At 34.9% G+C, this 19961-nt stretch overlaps 1 protein-coding gene across 4 annotated transcripts in view; it reads right to left on the bottom strand.

Annotated features, from left to right (window-relative positions):
• EXOC2 (exocyst complex component 2) overlaps positions 1-19961 on the bottom strand; it is a 124489-nt gene that overhangs the window by 64039 nt on the left and 40489 nt on the right. For all 4 annotated transcript variants that reach the window (XM_027666298.1, XM_027666301.1, XM_027666299.1 and 1 more), the window contains 5 exons: positions 17128-17208; positions 13118-13263; positions 12939-13020; positions 12333-12435; positions 9193-9311 (listed from right to left, as the gene is read on the bottom strand). In XM_027666298.1, coding sequence (XP_027522099.1) covers positions 9193-9311; positions 12333-12435; positions 12939-13020; positions 13118-13263; positions 17128-17208 — 531 coding nt within the window. The remainder of the gene's footprint in view (positions 1-9192; positions 9312-12332; positions 12436-12938; positions 13021-13117; positions 13264-17127; positions 17209-19961) is intronic.

The following is a 19961-nucleotide window of genomic DNA, read 5'->3' as shown; positions in this document are numbered from 1 at the left end:
TCAATTAAAACCATTTGCTCAAGGTATGTGAAAACTTGAAAATTCTGTACTGCTGCTGATACACTAACCCCATGCAGCCCAAATGGTTTATGTATTCACCAGTAACAGAAAACATGTAAAGAACACTTTTCTTGTTCCACCAGAAAAACCACATCATCAATTTGCAGGCGTACCAGGAAAAGAAAGTTTAACATGAACTAATTTCTTAATTGGTTGTCTAGCATTACAAGCAAGTACAACACAGCAGCAGGGAACTACAACAGCTCTTATACCCTCAGGACTAATAAACATCTGGACTACATTAGCGAAGCTGATCTTGCTTTCACCCTACCAGAAGATAGCGCTTAAAGACTGCACACCAATGCATAAATCTTGTAAAAAAAGTAAGAGTTAACTTACAAACAATTTTTCTTCTATCCCAACTTGTTCCCTCTCTGGAGCCAGCAGCTTAAATTTAGCAGCATAATGTAATACAATGAATTAACAGTAGTAGGGACTGTAGACAATAATATTTATAAACCTAAATAAACTAACCAAATAGTAATTTACTACCCATTCACTATTTGATTTGTGTACTATTTTTACATTCCTAGATCCTGAATATAGGACAGCAACAATCTACAGTTTCAAGAAATTAACTTTTTACTGTGCTAAAAGGTTTTAAGAAGTATAAACAGCATGAACAATGTATTCCTGGTAGATCTCTACTTTTAAATAATACACTGCATCTTCGAAGTTACAAAAGTAATTTTTTCCAAAATACAGCATCTACATGGAGTGTATATGTCAGTGACTCCAGTGCCAAGTATATATTTAACCAAGAAAACACAGGAAAAATAAATGTACTACATTTTCTTCTTCTACCAAACAGTCATCACAAACCATAAGTATAATTAATGCCTTATTACATTTAAAACTGTACATTCACAAGAAGATCAAATACGAAATTTTAAGGAGCTTAATACTGTCTTAATTTTTTATTTTTTTTTTTTTTAAAAGTACTTTACTGGTTTTCAACTTTTTGTAAAGGTATTTTGAAAGTGCACATTCAGGCACTGTGTGAAATAAAAATATTTCAGCAGTTTTGTTCACATCTCTTCTGTTCTAGCGCAGTAAGATCTCACCAAAATAAGGATCTAGAGAACACAAAAAAAGCACAATTCTTTTTGATGTTATTTATCTAATTTGTGTTTTCGTTTTCTATAAATCAAAAGTCACCTGTGCTGACTCCTAATTGCAGGCTTATCAGTACTGGAGTTACTAGAGGGTTCTACTGTTCCTACAGTACCTATAGGTCATGTACAAACCTTGACACCATTTTCTGGAATGTTACCTGCATGCTCTTTGCATGCAGCTGTTACAACTTCCATTAAAAAGATGATTAACATGAAATTTGCCTAAAATAAATTTTTCCATGATACGCAAACCAGTCAATGATATAAGCTTTTAAAAGCTGCTTTATTTTCATATTGTTTAACTATTACTAAACTGAGAATAAAAATTGTTCTGCAATATCTGACGCTCCACAACTCTGCCTGGTTTTTTTCCCCTTGCAGTCTGGCAGGTGGAGGTTTTTCTCGTTGGGGTCACACACCTCTTGAATCCCTTCTGTAACCCACCTCAGCCACTCTGCAATTCTGCCACTCCAGTGCATAATTATGTGACATTCAGTAAAGCTTTTTACAAAAGCTTTGGTGATCAGGGGATAATATAGTGCCAGTACTTTATGAAGTGACAAAGAAAATTTGTTAACAAGTGCCCAACCTTAGGCTAAACGATTTTTCAATGAAATTTTCCATGGTAAGTCAAACATTTGTCATTACACAGACTTGCTCATATACAGCATATATATGAGCAATATCAAATTGAAAAAAAAAAAAAGACCCTACAGATGTGCAACCAGGTGAATGCAGTTACTGTATTTTCTCATCCATTATGTATCTTACAGTGAATTTTCTCACAGGCTACAATAGTGAGGGAAGGCTGATCTATAGCCTCCGGACTCTCTGAAGGGCGGCAGACTTCCTTACCAGCCTTAAACACCTTTGAACATTTTTTCCTGTGCACAGCGGGCCCTTGTCCTGTGCTACAGCCTGACCACCCACTGTTGCTTGCTGACCAAACACACAGTGCCTGGAGCCTGCACCGACACAACCAGGATAAGATTCCTTTCAAGGACACCGCACCGAGCATTTCAATTTGTCTAGGCAAGAAATTAGGCAACCAGGAGAAATTACTGAAAAATTAACCTGCTCAACAGATGAATGACTGCATTTTATTCTTTTTCTTGAGTACTTTTTCTTTCTAACATTACATTTTATAGGGATTTGACACTTCTAAGAAATCAAAAAGAAAATGGGTTGTTTTTCTAAAAAAAAAGACACGAGTGCAGAAGATTAAAATTGATGCACACAAAATATGTTTTTGGAATACATTTAAAAATTGATGCTTTTTTTAAATCTTGAGGCTAGTGTTCATTATAGAAAACATATTTACAATGAAACTGTTTTCCAGTTTACCACAGAAAGGGTAATTGGGCACATCCATCCAAGTGGTGTTCTAAGTATTTAACAGCCTAAGGATAAGTCTTATTGCCTGTCCTTCAGGCCAAAAAATACTGAAGCAAGAGCCAAACACTTCAAGTTTAGCACATAAATAAAAAGTATGTCATTTTACTAGCACTAGCTCCAGCGGACATTAAAATCATCAGCACCTTTCACAACAACTCACTTCAACTTAATTGCCCAAATAAGGACTTAAAAGCCTAGAGTGGACATAAAAGTAAAATTCTGGTCACTGAAGAGCTTCACTTTACCTTCAGAAGATAAGAAGAGTTTCAGTTTATGTTCAGTAATACTAATCTTTTAAATTTTGATTGTAAGCTACCTGTGCTGCTTTTTAATCACAGTATTTACTGTCTTTATAATACTTAAGTATTATTTAAAATAATATATAAAATAAGAATACCCCTGCACTACTGAACAAGCCAGCTTCTACTAAAATTTCTAAATAGCACTAAAGTTACAAATACGGGTGGTAAAAGAGGAAAATGATTCCACTGTTAATTTTTGCATTGATCAATTTTTATTCTCTCTCTTTTTTTCTTTTTAATTAATAACCCATTAAGGGTTTGCTTGACATCTGCTGTCAAAAGGGTATTTCTGCTATGGACAGGGGATGTGGTTTAGACATGAAATGGCTCCCAGCTGCAAGAATTCTTCTTCCAGATGTACAGTAAGCAAAGGCAATGGAAGAGAACCAGCTGCTAGGATAACAAATTGAAAAGGCCCTTTTGACACAAGCCTTGCTGGCCTGTCTGATCTAACAAAGATGGATCATTCATTGCAAGGTGAATAGAATCTCAGTGTGGCACAGAAGAAAGAGCAACATGGTTTAAGCATACATTTATCTCCTTCACACTACGTACAGCTGCTGCTACTCTGGCACAGAAAAACCCTGCATAGTTTTTTACAATATCTGGAGAGCTGTGCATCATACTCAGCTCTGCAAAAATAATACTTTTTTCCAGCAATAAGAACTAAAAAGCAAATAAAAATCACAGTGACTGAACTAGCATATTCCTGTTTGGAAAGCTGGCTTCATTTTGGGAACTTTAATAGGTTGAATATTTTGCAACCCAAAAGGCAGCAGAAAGATCACACCACAACCATTATCAGTCTTTTCATTTACGGTTTTAGTTTCTAATGGGTATTAACAGGTAGTTTATTTGCAACACCATTACATGGTACCTTAGAAAGACCTGTGTCACAGATTTAGGTCACTGAAAGAATTACCATCAAAGGTATTGGTAAAAGTCGTTTTAATATGAATCTGTAAAAGTGTGACCTAAAGTTTGCAACAACCTGTTAGGAAATGAAGGCTTTCTCAGCCAGTTTGATGAAAACTGGATGGGAGTCCTCATCCATTTTAGTTCAAAGGATCATGAAACCTACTAAGCCACTATTAAAGTCTAAGCAAACAACCACTGGCCACACAGAAAACAGGCTTAACTTCCATAGCTTGTATCCCTGATACTCACATTAAGAATTCCGTTGCTTAACTCATTTTGGCTATCTGCCCAGTACCCCAGGCAAATTTTAAACTAAACCTCATTTATTTACATTTATTTTCATGTCATTTTACGTCATTATATTCTGCATGTTTCCTGCACTCAAACAAGTCAGTCTGGGAAGCATAAACCATAGTGAAAAACTACAATTATGCCCTAATGATAGAGGAATTGCAAAATAAAGTTAAAAATTACAAATATGTAAAATCTTAATTGAAGGAAGCCATTTAGTATTCAGGTACCAGACTTAAAAGTCCCTAGACTCCCACAAATCGTAAGTTTAAAGTTCAGAAGCAGCAATTCAGACTTTAGCCAATACAAGGCATAAAATACTAGCATACAATTCAGTTTATAATTCAAATATCTCTTATTAGAGATTTAATAAGTACTGTTTTGAGTGAACATATGCTCTTCTCTGTTAACTTAATATTCACGGCCTGAAAAAATGCTCATTTTCCAGTCTATTCAGTCTCAAGCATCTCCTTCTCTCTAACATATCTACATACTAAGTAACTGCAGCAATCTCTATTTACCTACTTCAGGTCCTTCCAGGGGATAAAACCAGCAGGATGTGAACGGACTCATAAAAGGAATTCATCTATGCTTCAGAAAATAACTTCATAAAACACAATAATAAAAGCACAACTGTCTATTCAATGAGTAAGGCAGATTAACTTTTTAAGTTTTTTATTTAATGTAACAAACCTACATATTTACATCAGCAGACCTAGAGCTCCAGTTAGTTGCACATGGGTCCCATATCTACAGCTGCACCTTTAATGGAAGAATCTGACCACCAGAGAAGCAGGAGAGTGGCTTAATATAAGGAGAGGAGCATGGGAGCTTTATGATTTACCTTGTACTGCCTCATGCTTTTACCGACTTTGGCTATGCTATTTGGTCTCTTTGTCCTGGCTACTCATGTTTCAGAGCAGGAGAAATTTTGATCTGCTGTCATATCTGCATTTTCACTCACTCCTTAAAACCCGTGGGCTTGGATTCAAACAGTTTCACATAATATGAACTTCATCTGCCTGTACTTTTTTACCTCATAATTGACGAAGGTCTGCTATGGCTACAGGGAGCAAGAAATAGATAGGCTAAAGGCAACAATGGGTGAGTAACAACAGCCACATCTTAGCACATAACGAAATGTTAACCTACATAATGCAAGACTAATCAGCAAACCAACAGGGTTGTTTAGACTGAGGGGAAACAGTACGTTCACATGCATACAGAGCTATTCCTCAAGAGAAATAACAGACTCCAAAGCACTGCTGTAAAGTACATCACACACAGGACTTGGGAGAATCCCCCATCCTATTGTAGCCACAGAAATAAATGCAGCCAATTAACTAATGATCAGATTACTGCATCTATTATGATTAATAAATGTCTATTAAAATCAAAGGAAAGATCCAATTGAATAATTTGTTGTTGGTAGTTGTCAGCTTTTTAAGTCACACTGCCAAATTATTTGACAAAGCTTGGCACAGCTTGATCTACCCTTTCAGTTTTTGGAAATAGTATTAACACAAGTGGGATTAACTGAAAAGAGACAGTATTTGAAACATGCAAGACTTCTGCTAATCCCTGAAAAAAATTCTGAAAGAGAACTCCAGGATCATTACAGCTCTGTGAACTTGCCACAGTTTCTTCTTTCAGGTTCCATCAGAGATTGTACTATGTTATGGCACTATGATACTTTGTACTTTGAGGACATCATTACAACTGCTGAGTATTTATACAAAATGGAATTAATCTCTAGTAAAATCCAAGCACAGAGGTTTGTTTTTTTAAAAAACTTTTCATGTTATGGTACTACTGAGATCGAAGGATTCACACACTTAGATGAAAAATAGATATAAACCCAAACCAAACATTTATTTAAATACATCTCTAATACACAATTTTCTGATAGCTCCTTCCAACAGCATCTAAATTAGCTCACTCTACTCCTTCAACTAGGACACCCTTGAAAGTGCAGCTATTAATAAGAGGACAATTATTAGATGAAGATCCCACAGAGGATATAGAAAACTAGATTTAATTCTTGTCAATATTGGGGATTTTTCCTGACTGCCATGACTATTGGTCTGGATGAGATGATATGTCACCAAATCTCTTACAGAAGATAGTAGAAGATGCTATTTCTGTATAAGAAAATGAAATTATTTCAATTGTGATGACTAGTGAATGAGTCAGCCTTCTAGTTATGCGGAGACAACTGGAACAATTCTGTCCCACAGAATACACTATTGGCTTATCATATTACTGACTAAATTTGGAGTACGTTCTCCTCAGAATTCACTTAGGATTGTTTTTTAGCTTGTTTATAAAATAATCGCAACCTTAACCTCTCCTTCCTGAACACATCATGGCCAGCAAATAAATTCTTTAGAGAATATTTACTATTTGACAATCAGCTACAAAGATCCTGTCCAGAATGCCTAAAGGTTTTCAAAAAATGAAAAAAACAAAACCCACAACTAATCCAGGTAAGAAAAAGCAAGAGACTCTTGTCTAATTCCAAATGCACTTCAAGTAGTAAAATTCATGTGTAGTGACTCAAAGCACAGCTCTGTTTGAAATCTAATAAAATAGCAGCAAAATGCTTTGGCACAAGCTCAGTTGAAAGCTGAAAAATTGTGCACAAATGCAAAAATGGATACAATCTGCTACTGAGGTTTAAGTTTACTACGGTGAAAAGTTTTGATTTAGGCAATTTGAACGCATAGATTCAGTTGGCAGAAGAACTAAGTAAGAATAGCCAGAAATAGTTGGTATGCTCAAGGTGGAACTATAATCGCTGTCTGCTTATTCCAGCATATGCAATATGAAGACTGCCATCTGCTAGAAACCAATTTCATTACCCTGTCAAAAAGGGAAACCTAGAAAAAAATTTAATGCCCTTCTCATTGGAGAATCAGCTTTATGACTCACCTCTTCCTTCAAATGCTTGATATACAAAAAAAAAAAAATCTTTTTAGGAAGTTGGTGTTAAGTGGAGGAATTAAATGTTTGAAAATTAATTAATATTTTCTCTTAAAAAGAGCCTATGAATTTATGAACATATAAATAACATTTGTGACTTGTTGAAATTGATTATATGCCCCAAAGTCTTGCATAACCAAATTGATATCCATGAATAAACCCCCACACTTTTCCTGTTTGAGAAGTATACATCTGTTAAAGTAGATTAAAATACATTCCATGTCTCTGATCACAATCAGCATTGTTCTACTTGGCAGTCAAACCCAATCTTTCTGAGTTTTCTTTTTTCCATCTCCCATCTCATGTATGCCAAAATTAAAGATCTATGGAAAGGAAAAATCAAGCTTAGCAACTTTCCTTTGTCCTACTAGATACTAAGTGAGAAGTTAAATCAACTAAGATTGATTCCTGAGAATTTTAAAATCTGTACAAAACCCTACAATCAATAAGGACCACATAGAAGGCTGGAAGAAAACTATTGAAAGTTGATGAACTTTTTAATAAAAGTCATATTAGCATTTCTTTCATACATGCATAAAATACTAACTATTGATACATGCATTTACTGGGCATTCAAGTTTTTTAAATTCCCTCTTTTGTGATCCAAACAAAGCTGCTAACATAATAGCCCCTTTGAAAGTAAGGCTGAGGTAAGTAGATTTGTTGCAAGAAAAATACCAAAAAGGCTGAGATTTTTCAAGATAAATCTAGGAATTTACATGTGTTTTCCACTCATTCACTGGAGCCTGTATATCAAAATTATATAGACTACCAAAACAAAAGCCTCGAGCACTAAGTACCTTCATGTCCCTATTTTTCTAGCTAAGAAGTTGAGAGATGCCTATACAACAATTTGCAAGCAAGAGGAGAAAACTTAGAATTCTTAAACGTGGCTGTTTTTTTGCTCCTGATAACTCTATCTTGTGAGGCTGGTGGTGGTGCCTCAGGGTTTTGACGAGGAGAGAAGACAGGGAGGTCTGAATTCTGAATTTTGACTGAGAGGCCAGGAAAACAATTTGGTATTCCAGCTGGTTCCACTGCACTTCACACCATGTAATGGAACAAAGACAGCCTGTGCACACTTTTAAGCTAAAACTTACTGACGTTGCTGTCGTACGCGATGCACCCTGTGAACTCTATACCATAATGTCACAACCTCTGTGACGGAGTTCAAGCCTCCTGCAGCAATTTTACAGCACATTTCTGCTGTAAAAAACTTCTTCAGTAAAATTTTTGTGGTTTCTGAGAATAAAACACCTTATTTGGTTTGGGATATGCATGTACTAACACTGTATGTGGGAGTTACCTATAAGCCAAGGGACGCCAGATTCCAATATGCCTATTCATTTCAGAACTAGCAGCAAATTCTGTAAGACTTCTTGAGAAACAAGGCACTGCTTCTTATTTTCTAACTTGAAAATCCAATTTTCAGATTTTACTACAGATATGTCAGGCCAACAGCCTTACACCTATTCTCTTTTGTATATATGCTAATGTTAACTTGTAGCTAAGTTGCTGCCATACCTGAAAGCAATACCTACTTTGAGGAGCAACGCTGGCAAAGACATGACTATGTACTCATATTGGTCTTAACATAACATTGCCTAAATATCCCATTTGTCCAGCTCACGGATCTGTGCCCAAACACTGTAACCTGAATTTTGAAACTGCACACAAAGAACAAGAGAACACCATATTATCATTCACAGCATATCAAGAAATGACACATTATTCCACTGTGCCCCAATTTCCTGTGTACCTATTTACTAACAGCATATCTTGTGACAAAGAAATCTAACTGGAAGATTCAGAGAACAATCCAAACTTCATGTGACCTCGAAGAAATATTTCAAGAGGACAGTAAACTACAGATAAATGATTGAAATTTAATGTTTTTCCCATGTAGAAACCTTAGAAGTTATAAGTCAAACAAAAAGAAAACTCCAACTGCTGTTCTGTTTTTATAATAGAATAAAGAAAAAATACAAGTCAGCATCCAACTTTGCAGAAAGCTATCAAAATTGATGGGAAAAACCCCAAATATCATCTGTACTTGTCAAACAAAAGGCAATGCCAAAGTCCTAAATGTCAAATAGATATATATATTTAAAATAAAAATGTGTCCTTGCCTTTTTGTTCTTTAACATAGCTCTCCTTACAGTTGTGCATGAGCTGCAGAATCCACTGATGTTGAGCACCAATGCACTGCCAAGCCGGGTCCCCAGGCGCATGAAGATCAGAAAGATATCTGTAAAACCCAGTCCAAAAATCACAGCTCTGACTTAACACACTGAAGGTCTCATTAAAACAGACCTAAGACATACTAAGAAATATTTTTTTTCCACATAATTTTAAAAATTCAAGAACAGGCGTTAAGATGCGCTCATACCCACTGCATTCTCCCTTCCTCATTTAGTGAGGCAAAATTCCACCAAAAAAACCCTATAAACAAAACCATATATTGTTAATATCATATTAATATGCATTTTCAGTTGTGCCTCAAGTAAAGTATGTGGGAAACCAAACTATTTATCTGCAAGGTTGCAGTTTAGTGTTTCATATTTCACTTGGAACCAGTGATGACATCTCAAGCACATAAAATATGGTATTTTTCTTCCTACTGTATATGTTCTGATTGTATCATCATGCAATCTTAATAAGTAATTACAGAAAGAATTAATTTCTGGTAGGTCATTAATTTTAGCACATGCATGCAACAAACAAATGTAACCCAAGCTCCTGGGTTAGTTTTTTTTGTTTGTTTTGGTCTGGTGTTTTTATGTACACACATGGTCTGAAAAAAAAGAGGAGGGGGGAGAGATTACAAAAAGGATTGGAGCTTCTAATTTGCAGAAGCAAAACACCATCTGTCTTTAGGGAGAGAGGAGTATTAGAAGTCAGCTGCTGTGGTTTCAAAGAGAACACCGAAGGAATATAGTCTTAATGTATAGCATTCGAGACTATCTAACAACAGTACTTTCAAAACAATACTTTCAAAAACAGATGTAACTGCTCTACTATTTAAGGCATTCCATTATATGCTGCATTAATGAGATGCAGGACAGATTAAAAAAATTCAAGAAGCTTAAGGTGAAGTACACTGATATATTACCTCAAGCAGTGCAGGGAATGTTTTACTCCCTCACAAAAGCTGTATTACTACAATAATACCTAATGTTAGTTATGACTGCGTTGCAAAATTCTGTCTTTGACAACTGTCTGCAGTGTTTGAACAAAAAATAAACTGTCAAAGTAGGATTGGTTGGATGGATGAGAAAATCACACAACTAACCATTCTGACAGGGTGACATTTATCGATTATGAGCTCAAGTCCTTCGTCAATGTTAAGAGGGACTTCAGTCTTCTCTTAGGCACCAAATAAAATAAAAAAATTATCACTGGTCTTGATAGAAATATACCTACTTGGCTGTTAAGTGCTATGGTAAACTATTCCTGGACCGTATAAAAGAATTAACAATGTAAATACCATAAGACAACGAGAGAAAAACATGAACTGAAGCTTAATTATAAACACTGAATATCTGAGGGAGAAAAATCACAGTATTTCAGGTCTTGCTCAGTCTCAGACTTCAGAGACATACAAAACAAATGTACCAAGGAAGAAAAAACATCATAAAAATAGCAGGGTTTATCCAAACAATTTTAAAATTAGGATTTTGTTAATTTCCTTTTAGCTGAAGTGCTCTGAAGAAAACTTATTTCACACCCTGCCTCCAGAAAATTTACACTAGTATAGCCACCTTGGCATATCTAGAGTAGTGAAACTAATTTAATCATTTTGTAGGCTGGGATTCTGTCAATTTATTAGAACTAAATTATTCCACGTTCGTTCACTCCCTGCTCTCCCTCATTATATTGTTCTACATGTGGAATACATTTGGTAGTTACATTAACACAGTCTATTTTAATGTAGACCGGGATGCTTTTAAAGATTCAATACTTCAAGGTAAGGGGCTAGCAAAAAAATAAAAAGCAATCAACCCAAAAACTAAATGCACCACAAACCCAATCAAGAAACAAAAAAACCTCCACCCAACCAAAAAAAAAAAAACCCAAACAAAATTCAACTAGAATCAGCCACATGTACAACTACGACTCTTTCAAAGAATCCTTAGAAAAGGTAAAAATGGATTAGATAAAGCAGTTGCTCTTTATACTTTTCAAGACTGACAGAGAAAGGAAATAGCAGTGACTTCTTCACAGACAGAAAATGCTTAACTATTCATCTCAAAACACAATTCCAATAAATAGGTAATATTTATAAAGTATGCAAAAGCATGAGAAGCACTCTAGATAAATGCACACAGGTCACTGTACTCAAACTCACACAACATAAAGGGACCTAAGATACCAACACCGCACTTGGTCCTATGTGACTGGGCCTGGTGTGCACACAAAACATTGAAGACCTCGTTCAAGTGTCAGAATTTTACAAATGCTTCCCACAAAGCACATTTAGTCCACATCTTTTAAGGTAACTGAAAAAAGCAGTGAAGTTGTCAAAACACACTAGGAGCCCTAGCAGCATCCATGCCTCAAAAGCTTTCTAAATAAAGCCATCAGATGTTTCAGAGCACTCTAAAGTTTGGCACCAAGCACCATAAGATTCACATCTACCAGCAGAAGGTCCGTCCAACTTGTCTCAGTATCCCTACAAGACACTTTGATATCAGCTTTGTGTACTCTGTATTTGTGAAAAACAAAAAATCTAGAAATGTTAATGAAAACTGGGGAACCAGTTCATGTTCATGAAATATTAAGTAACTTCATTATTTAGCCTGAGCAGTAAAAGAGCCAAATTCAAATGGCAGTCTGGATTAAAATCTCCCTGTTATCTGACTCAGGATGATTCCATTTCAACACCAGCCAAGCTAAAGTGTAAGAAAAATAAATAAGGAATCTATTTTGAGGCATGCAAACTGCAAGTAATCATTTCAAACACAGCTTGCAATATGATGCTTTAGAGAAAGCAATAGAATCTAAACATGCCTTAAAGATTTAAAAAAATTAAATTCAAAACTCAATTATGCTTCATTATTCTCATTCAAGAACTGTTTTTCAGTCATTCAGTAAAAAAGTAACATTCCATTGCCATTGTTTATATAATCATAAAATCTCAAAATACTCTACTTACAGCTTTAAAAACAGTATTTAAACCACAGTAAAACTACTCACTAACATATTTAGGAAACATTTAAATACACATCTAACACCATATGTCTGATAAAGGCACCAGTCAAATGATTACCTTATATAACGTTTCTGATCATGCAATGTTGATGGAGTTTCAAGCAGCTTATCCAACAAAAGTTCTCGTAACGCTTCAATTCTGGTTTCAACTTCTGCATAATCTAGGAGTAGGGAGCAGAAACAAAACCAATGTGTCCTTCAGCAGGGCTATGAACTGAAAATTACATTATTTTCATAGGATATCAGACACTTCTGGAGTTAACATGGAAATCAATATAACTCATTTCATAATAACAAGCCACATCTGAAAATTTTGTACATGACAGTCCTACAAAAACCAGAAAATTAGACTTTCAAGTCTTTCAACAATATGCCAGTGAGAGATACCCAAAGTCACATTTTAATTACTGTACGTTTTTTATGTCCAGTAATACCAAGCCTGAACAAATAAATGAAATTGGCTGTGATTTCATGTTGTGGGATATACAACTCACTCAGAATACTTGCCAGAAATACTGCATAAATGGTTCCTATAAATCCATAATTTGTATGGATAGAAATTCATATCACATCCACATAAAGTTCTTTAGTCTACTATGTGCTTTTTAGCCTGTAAGTTAAGAAAAGCCACCAAACCCATTAAATAACAGAACGCATATCTTACATTTTTTGAATACTTGAACCTCTGTCTTTCCAAAGAGGGACTTGGCTTTTTCATAGTCATTAATAACCACATCATAATCGCCCTTAAAAACAAAACCAAGAATTTATATTTGTCAAGAAAAAGACTAAATTCAACAGACTCCTTTCAGCAAATAGAAAATTATTTTTAAAGGATTATACCTTCTGGATATTTCTTTCAATATTTAAGGGAAGATTGAAAAGAAATTTAAAACGCTGAAGAACATTAAGCGCGTTTCTCGTTGAATCAGCTTTGTCCTTGCGACCCAGTACTTCTTGAAATAAGGTATCTGCTGTGTTACTGGCTCCTATTTCAAAAAGGATGACAATAAGAGAAAGTAGAGTAAGTAATCAGTTGAAATCATGAACAGATTTTCTTCATTTTAATGAGTTATTCAAGTTTTTTAGAGCAAATGAGTAATTATTGCTGATTTTCATACTTTTTTGTTTAACTGAGTTAACATTTACAACTGCTGAAATACTATTTCAAAGGGAACCACTTAGCATTTTAATGTGGTAAGACCCCTGAGCAATTAAAAACAATCACTCTTTCCTATTTCAAATGCTTAGCTTTTGCTGCAGATATTTTATAGTTTGCTTTGGCTCCAGATGTACATTTTACAACCAAATTATGCATCTCAGGATATGGAAAAAGCATTAGACAGTTTTATTTTTTAAAAAAAATATAATTCAATTATGATATTAACCATCATAGCTTTAAAAGCTATGATCAGGTTTTGCAAATAATTTTTCTGTGTTTTCAAATCAAGTCTTAAAAATTATTAGCAATATTTGATATTTAAGTGAGTCACTAAAAAGTACCAACGATTAAGATAAGGACAGTGTCATGGCTGAAAAATGTCTAAGTAGCCGGTCACTGTAACAGAATTGCTTTCACACTGCATTGAAAGTCTTACTTGGCTTCATTACACACAAGATCAAGCCTTACTCAACAATTTAATGCATTTAAGTCTCTATACTATCTGCAGATACTCTTCAATAAATACCTTAAATATAGCCCTAAAACCTTTTCTATCCAAACTAAAAAGCATTCTATTTTCTAATGGAGATTATTTTCTAACACAGAATAATAAAATTACATTTATGGTAGAGAAGATTTTCATCGCATGTGAATATTTGCATTTTTCAGCTTGTGACTTACTTTTAATTAACCAAAAAAAAACAAAAACAAAAGTGGAACTGTTTTAGCCTTTTTGATCGTTGCATGTAGAAGTTTCTACATTATCTGGTCTAGTGACTATACTTTAAGCAAAGATGAAAAAAATTACATCAGTCTCACTGGGTGGCTTGCATGCCATTTTCTCTAGTCAACACTGTGGGTGGCCCGCTCATGTTAAAAGTAGTCTTTGTAAAATAATTGTTATATCTAAATAATGTTTAAACTTTGTTGAAATTTTGAAGCCTTGATGTAAAAAAAGTTTTGTCAGAACAGCTATTTCTACTGCATACTATTCAGTATGCACTTTAATCCATTAAGGAGAAATGCACAATGAAAACAGCTAGCTGGACATTTAAATACAGACCACTGGTAAAGTATGATTTTTCTCAAGGTTATAAAAAATGCTTGTTTTGTAAATCCTTCCAGTAAGTTAACATTTGCTTTGTCTGAATTCATATGTTCCTTGTGCTTTCTTTTAACAACCCAGAAGCAATGTACTGTATCTGAGAAATGAAGTTATATTCAAAAAGTTGTTGGTTTGGTTTTTTTTTAAAAATTCAATGCAAATCTCTTAAAAAGGTAATTGACAACTGCAGGAAAAGTACAGTGATTTCTATCTTCATCTCTTTATGAATTACTTTGCTGTATAAATCTTTAATTCAGGCAAATGATTTTACTTTTTTTTTCCTAATGGTACTTTTTCTGTTTTACAAAGAAATCGAAATATATCAAATTACCTACCAATGTCTTAATGAAATTCAATACTTCATGCAAGTCTATCTTTTTAGAATTAAAATATTGCAAAAATTTCTTCCCTCCTCATCCCTCCAAATCCTTTCAACACTAACAATCTTTATCTCTTGATTACTGATGAACAATCTAAACCTAAACAACCCATGGACAAAGTTCTAGGTCTTATATTGACTAACTATGTTTTAAAAACAAATGATTCATCTACAGTGCATGAATATTTTACTTCAAAATAAATCTCTAGTTATCCAACAGCGTCTGTCACAGAGCCTGACAAAAGCATCACATAATGAAATTTGATTGACCTCCTTTAATGTGCAATTCTTCATTAAATTCATTATAGAACACCATGTTTTAAATAACATATATTTAACAGCTTGTTTAACAATTAAATTTTGCAAAAACTTCAAATATTTATAATTCCACCTATAACAGCAAACTGTGTTTCTACTACCCCATGCCATTTCAGTTCAATAATTTGGCACCCTCTTAACATACATTCAGATGGTGTGGAAAACATCCTTATTTTTGGAGTTTGTAACCAAGCTCGCACAACACCAAATGTCTCCCCAAACATGCACCTATAGTCCATAAAATGTAAAATTTGACTAAAGAATTGAAGTCATGTTTGAAAGCAGGTCCTGTTACTCATGGATTATGGGAGCTTTTCAATGGTCAGACAAGAAACAAAGCTTTGATCCCAAACTACTTTGCATAATGTTATTTACTCTTTTTAAATCCTTGTATTCCTACTTCCCTGCCTCCCACCCATCATGACTTGCAAAGTATCATGAGGAAAAGTAGCCAATTCTTTTCATAGCAGAGCCAAACTTAAAAACACTCTGAAGTGTCTGGCACAAGTTCCTCTACAGATCCAGCTTGAAATACAGTCTGCATTGTCTACATACGGAGTTCAGCCACCATTTATCAAATGAAACAGTAATTACACATTGTAGGTAAATTTGTCTCATATTAGTGTATATAGGAAAAGACCACAAACCAACATTTTTGCTTTTTTATCTAAAATCTTTCACACAATTTTGTATGAGGGAAAGTGCTCTCCAAGGAATCTGTGCTTGGTGCATGACATGGCATAAATACAGAGCACTGACGACTGCACTGGAAAATTTCAGCACATGCTTCTTACTTCTACCGTAGATGTACCAAATATCTTGCACACACAGACACACACTACAGTCTTTATATAGTGGTGTGACATTTTTTTGTGATTTTTTTTGGTAATTTTTTAAATTTTTGGTGGGTTTGTTTTTTTTATTCCAGAAAACAAGATGAGGCAATAACAATGTTCAAACTACACCTTTATTGTGAGAATTAATAAATCTCTACTGAAACGAGTTAGAGCAGTTCACAAAACTCTCTGCTTTCTTTGTGTTCCCCATACAGACACACATACAGTCACTGCTTTCTTCACACAAGACAAGAAAAACAGTGAACTTCCATGTCACTTTCTTGATTTCATAAAACACACTCAGACTTTCCAACACTGAGTCAGCTATCTGCATGTCATTCCTGCTTATTGATACAGCACTAAGGGAAACATCCCTTCCTCTGTGAAAAAAATCACAATGAAACAAAGTAAAATTATCTTGGCAGAAGTCCCAGAATGAAAAAAAAAAAAGAAGTAACTTTTTTGATCTGATGAAACACATGCTGAACTGCAGCAAATTCAAGCCATCTCTCTCAATGCAACCTTAGAGCTAATACAGAAAAACAGAAAAGAAAGTACTGACAGCTTTTCAAGGTTTCTAGAAAGAATGCTTATGGCCAAATAGTCTAAATGCCAACACATTAAGTGAAAATAATCCTGTTAATAGACCTTGTTATTGCAAACAGCTTATATTTGGGTTTTTTTCTGCTTTTACTCGAACTTTTTAGAATCCAGCTATTTAGCTCTGCTCATCCTTCTACAGTTCTGTCTATCCATAAAGTTCCTCTGTTTCCTTTGTCCACTCAAAATTGAGATACCACCAAAGTTAAATCATTTAGCATGTCTTTACTTTGATATTTATTCTGTTATCACAAACACCAACAAAAGTCATGGGAAGAGCTGCTACTTATTTCAAAAGGTGTATTATCACACCATGAAACCATAGTATCAAACAGGGAAGGTCACAAGAGGCTGTACTGTTTTCTACTTTCTACCATATCCCTAGGAATATATTAAAGCTTGTTAGAAAGTCCAAAATCCATAAATAGTTGCTGCTGGAAGGACAAAACTTACTGTTCAGTACATTCTCCAGTTTTTGCGTCATGGATCCTTCTACTTTTTCCGTTCCATCTGCTTCCAGTTTTTGATGGATTGCTGGAATAAAGTGTCTAGTTAAAATGCAGAACATTTTAATAGGTGGGAATACATTACATCAAAGTGACGCTTCTAAACATTTTTAAAATTAAAAATAAAGTGTTATTTTTCTTTTTAGACATGCAAAAATACAAACATGCTTCATAGCAGCAGAGACTAGTGGAGAACAGGGCTTAGAGCCAGACTGCAGAATTTTAACCATTACTTTGACATAGACTTCCTGTATCATCTTGAACAAGACAGTAATGCTTAAGGAAAACAAAACCATGTGGACAGAATAATCTACTTATAATCTAAATTAGCTATCTTGTAGTACTAATACAAATTAGTATTTTGAAAACTAGGTATCATTTAAACAAAAAATACTTTGCTTTCTAAATCACTGATCTTACCAAAAAGAAATGACCGACAAATAAAAGGGCAGAAAGAGAATCATGGCGAATTTGGATGATCCCAAAATGATCTGCTAGAACATGCTCACTTCACTTGTTTTCATCCACAAAAAGGCACTCTCAAAACACACAATTTAAGAGTTTCTTGGAGCATTAACCATTACACAGAAACACTGATACCCTTGCTCAAAACAACATGAAAACAGAAGGGAAGTTGCTGTATTTTAAGATGCTATTCTTCTCCTGTCCTAAAATGATAGAATTCCCAATTATTACTTCTTTGTGGTATTACTAATGGATGTGAAAAATGCACAGTATCAGCATTAATTTGTTCTTTTATTATAATTTCTTTTTCAGGAGGGAGGAAATTTATCAGCACAACCTGATAATACTATATTACTCTGAAAATATGAACAGTGAATGCAGGGTAGGTAGTCCTTTCTTCTACTTCCCCTCTCTTACAGCCTTCCTCCCCTCTTCTTCTCTGTTCAATACAACTGATCCAAACCAGTATCCAGGGGTTTTTTTAGGTAGTACCCCTGTATATATGGAGCATATATAAAACAATTATTTAAAAATATTATTTTCCTTTAAAATTTTTAATCTGTTAACATTTGTAAAATCTGCTCTATCAAATAGCCATCAGCTCCTATTGCTTTAGATAAATTTGAGGCTTAAAAACCTCCTACTGCTTTCTGCTGGTTCTCAGTAGGATGGAGTGAAGCTAAGCTATCCTTGAAAAGAGCAATATCCAGCGCTTTGAAGAAAGCAAATAATTACATATTTTAGTTCAAAACACAAATACAGTTTTGAAACCAGTCTCCCAATTGCTCCAGCTTATCTTGCTCTGGTTTGCATTGCTGAGCAACCTGAGCCCCTCAACTGGATTCTTTTAAGATGAAACAACACTAGAAGACGCACTCCATGACTATAGATAATGTGCTGTAAGAGATACCTGGAATTCAATACAACAGGTGGTACTTGAACTACTCTCAAATACCACCCTAAACTTCACATAAAAAGCTTAGAGACACCACTGCCAACTGATTTCCCCTACAGTGCCATCCCTACATGCCCTTACCATGTAGACACAAATTAAGAACAAGTGAACAAGGACAGAAACCACCTTTAGTAAAGGCAGCCCTGTGGCCTCAGTCCTACAGCAAGTGGCTATTCCAAAACATGATGGCCCTTGATATTCTCCAGCCTCTATCAAAGGCGGAATTTTCACTGGGGAGATGGGAAAAAAAGGTGAGGAATGGGAGTATGTGATTAAAAAAAAAAAAAGAGAAAATTACATTATTCTCAAACATCTGAAGTTGACCCTTAAATCCCTTGATCCTACACAAAAAATTCCAGGAAGTCTTGCTTTCTTGAAAATGCAAGAGTAACTCATTATTTTTGTTCTTAAAGTCATCAGAAGGGAAAAAAATAACTCTAATTTAGGACAAATGGTAAAGGTCTAGACCTACCTAAGTTACTCTGTCTACACACAATAAATTTGTTATATTTCCTTCTACATGTTAATGTGCTACTTTGTGTACTGAAGCAATTATTACTCATAATAAACAGATTTAGCAATAGTGCATTCACTGTATTCCTAAGCTGAGTTATAAAAATGTCTTAAGTTTTCAGAGCAAAAAATGTTATGTTTTATCGGAAAGTCTACGATTACTTTGTATGCATCAAATGATTTTTAAAAAGCTACGTGTATGTTCCTTCTATGGGGACCAGACAAAAAGTCTTTGAGTTAGAAGCTTAGACAAGCAAAACTGTATGGAGTCAAGAAAAATATCTGTAGACCTAATCTGGTTGGAAAGAATCTAGAGACATTTAAGGTTTTTTTTCCCTCTTAGAGTACTAAAACCATCTAACAGCAGAATGATATGTTTGGGACAACCCCTGTACTCCTGCACCCACATGCTTCCTTTTGCTCTATCTAGCAATCACACAGCTGCAGGGTAGCTGTAGTGAGATGATCTGGTGGAAAACTAACTCACTGAGGAAGAAACGTTTCTTTACTGATCAGCGAGCTTGTCTAAAGCTTGTCCCAATTGCAGCACTGCAGTATAAAGGAAGAGGAAAAAAAGCACATGGCCAAGGGCAAGTGGAAAGCCAGCCTAATTCTCCTCACAGTATCCAGTACTTATGATTACCTTCAAATGCAGCTTCGTACCCTCCACTCATCACTGGCTGCAGTAAGAAGAGCAAGGAGAAAATTTTAGGTCTTTGAAGCCTTGAAGTAAAGGATGGATGGGGTTTTTTCTTGAATTGCCAGTTACCCTGGATTTACCCGACACAAACTATGCAAGTTGGAAGAGCAGTTGCAAACCTAGGAGAATCTGTTCCTCATTTTTGAGG

This window comes from Corapipo altera, unplaced genomic scaffold, assembly GCF_003945725.1.
Source record: "Corapipo altera isolate COAL_440 unplaced genomic scaffold, ASM394572v1 118, whole genome shotgun sequence".
NCBI lineage: Eukaryota > Metazoa > Chordata > Aves > Passeriformes > Pipridae > Corapipo > Corapipo altera.
The sequence above is the reverse complement of the archived record's forward strand: the minus strand, read 5'-3'. Positions and strand labels throughout refer to the sequence as shown.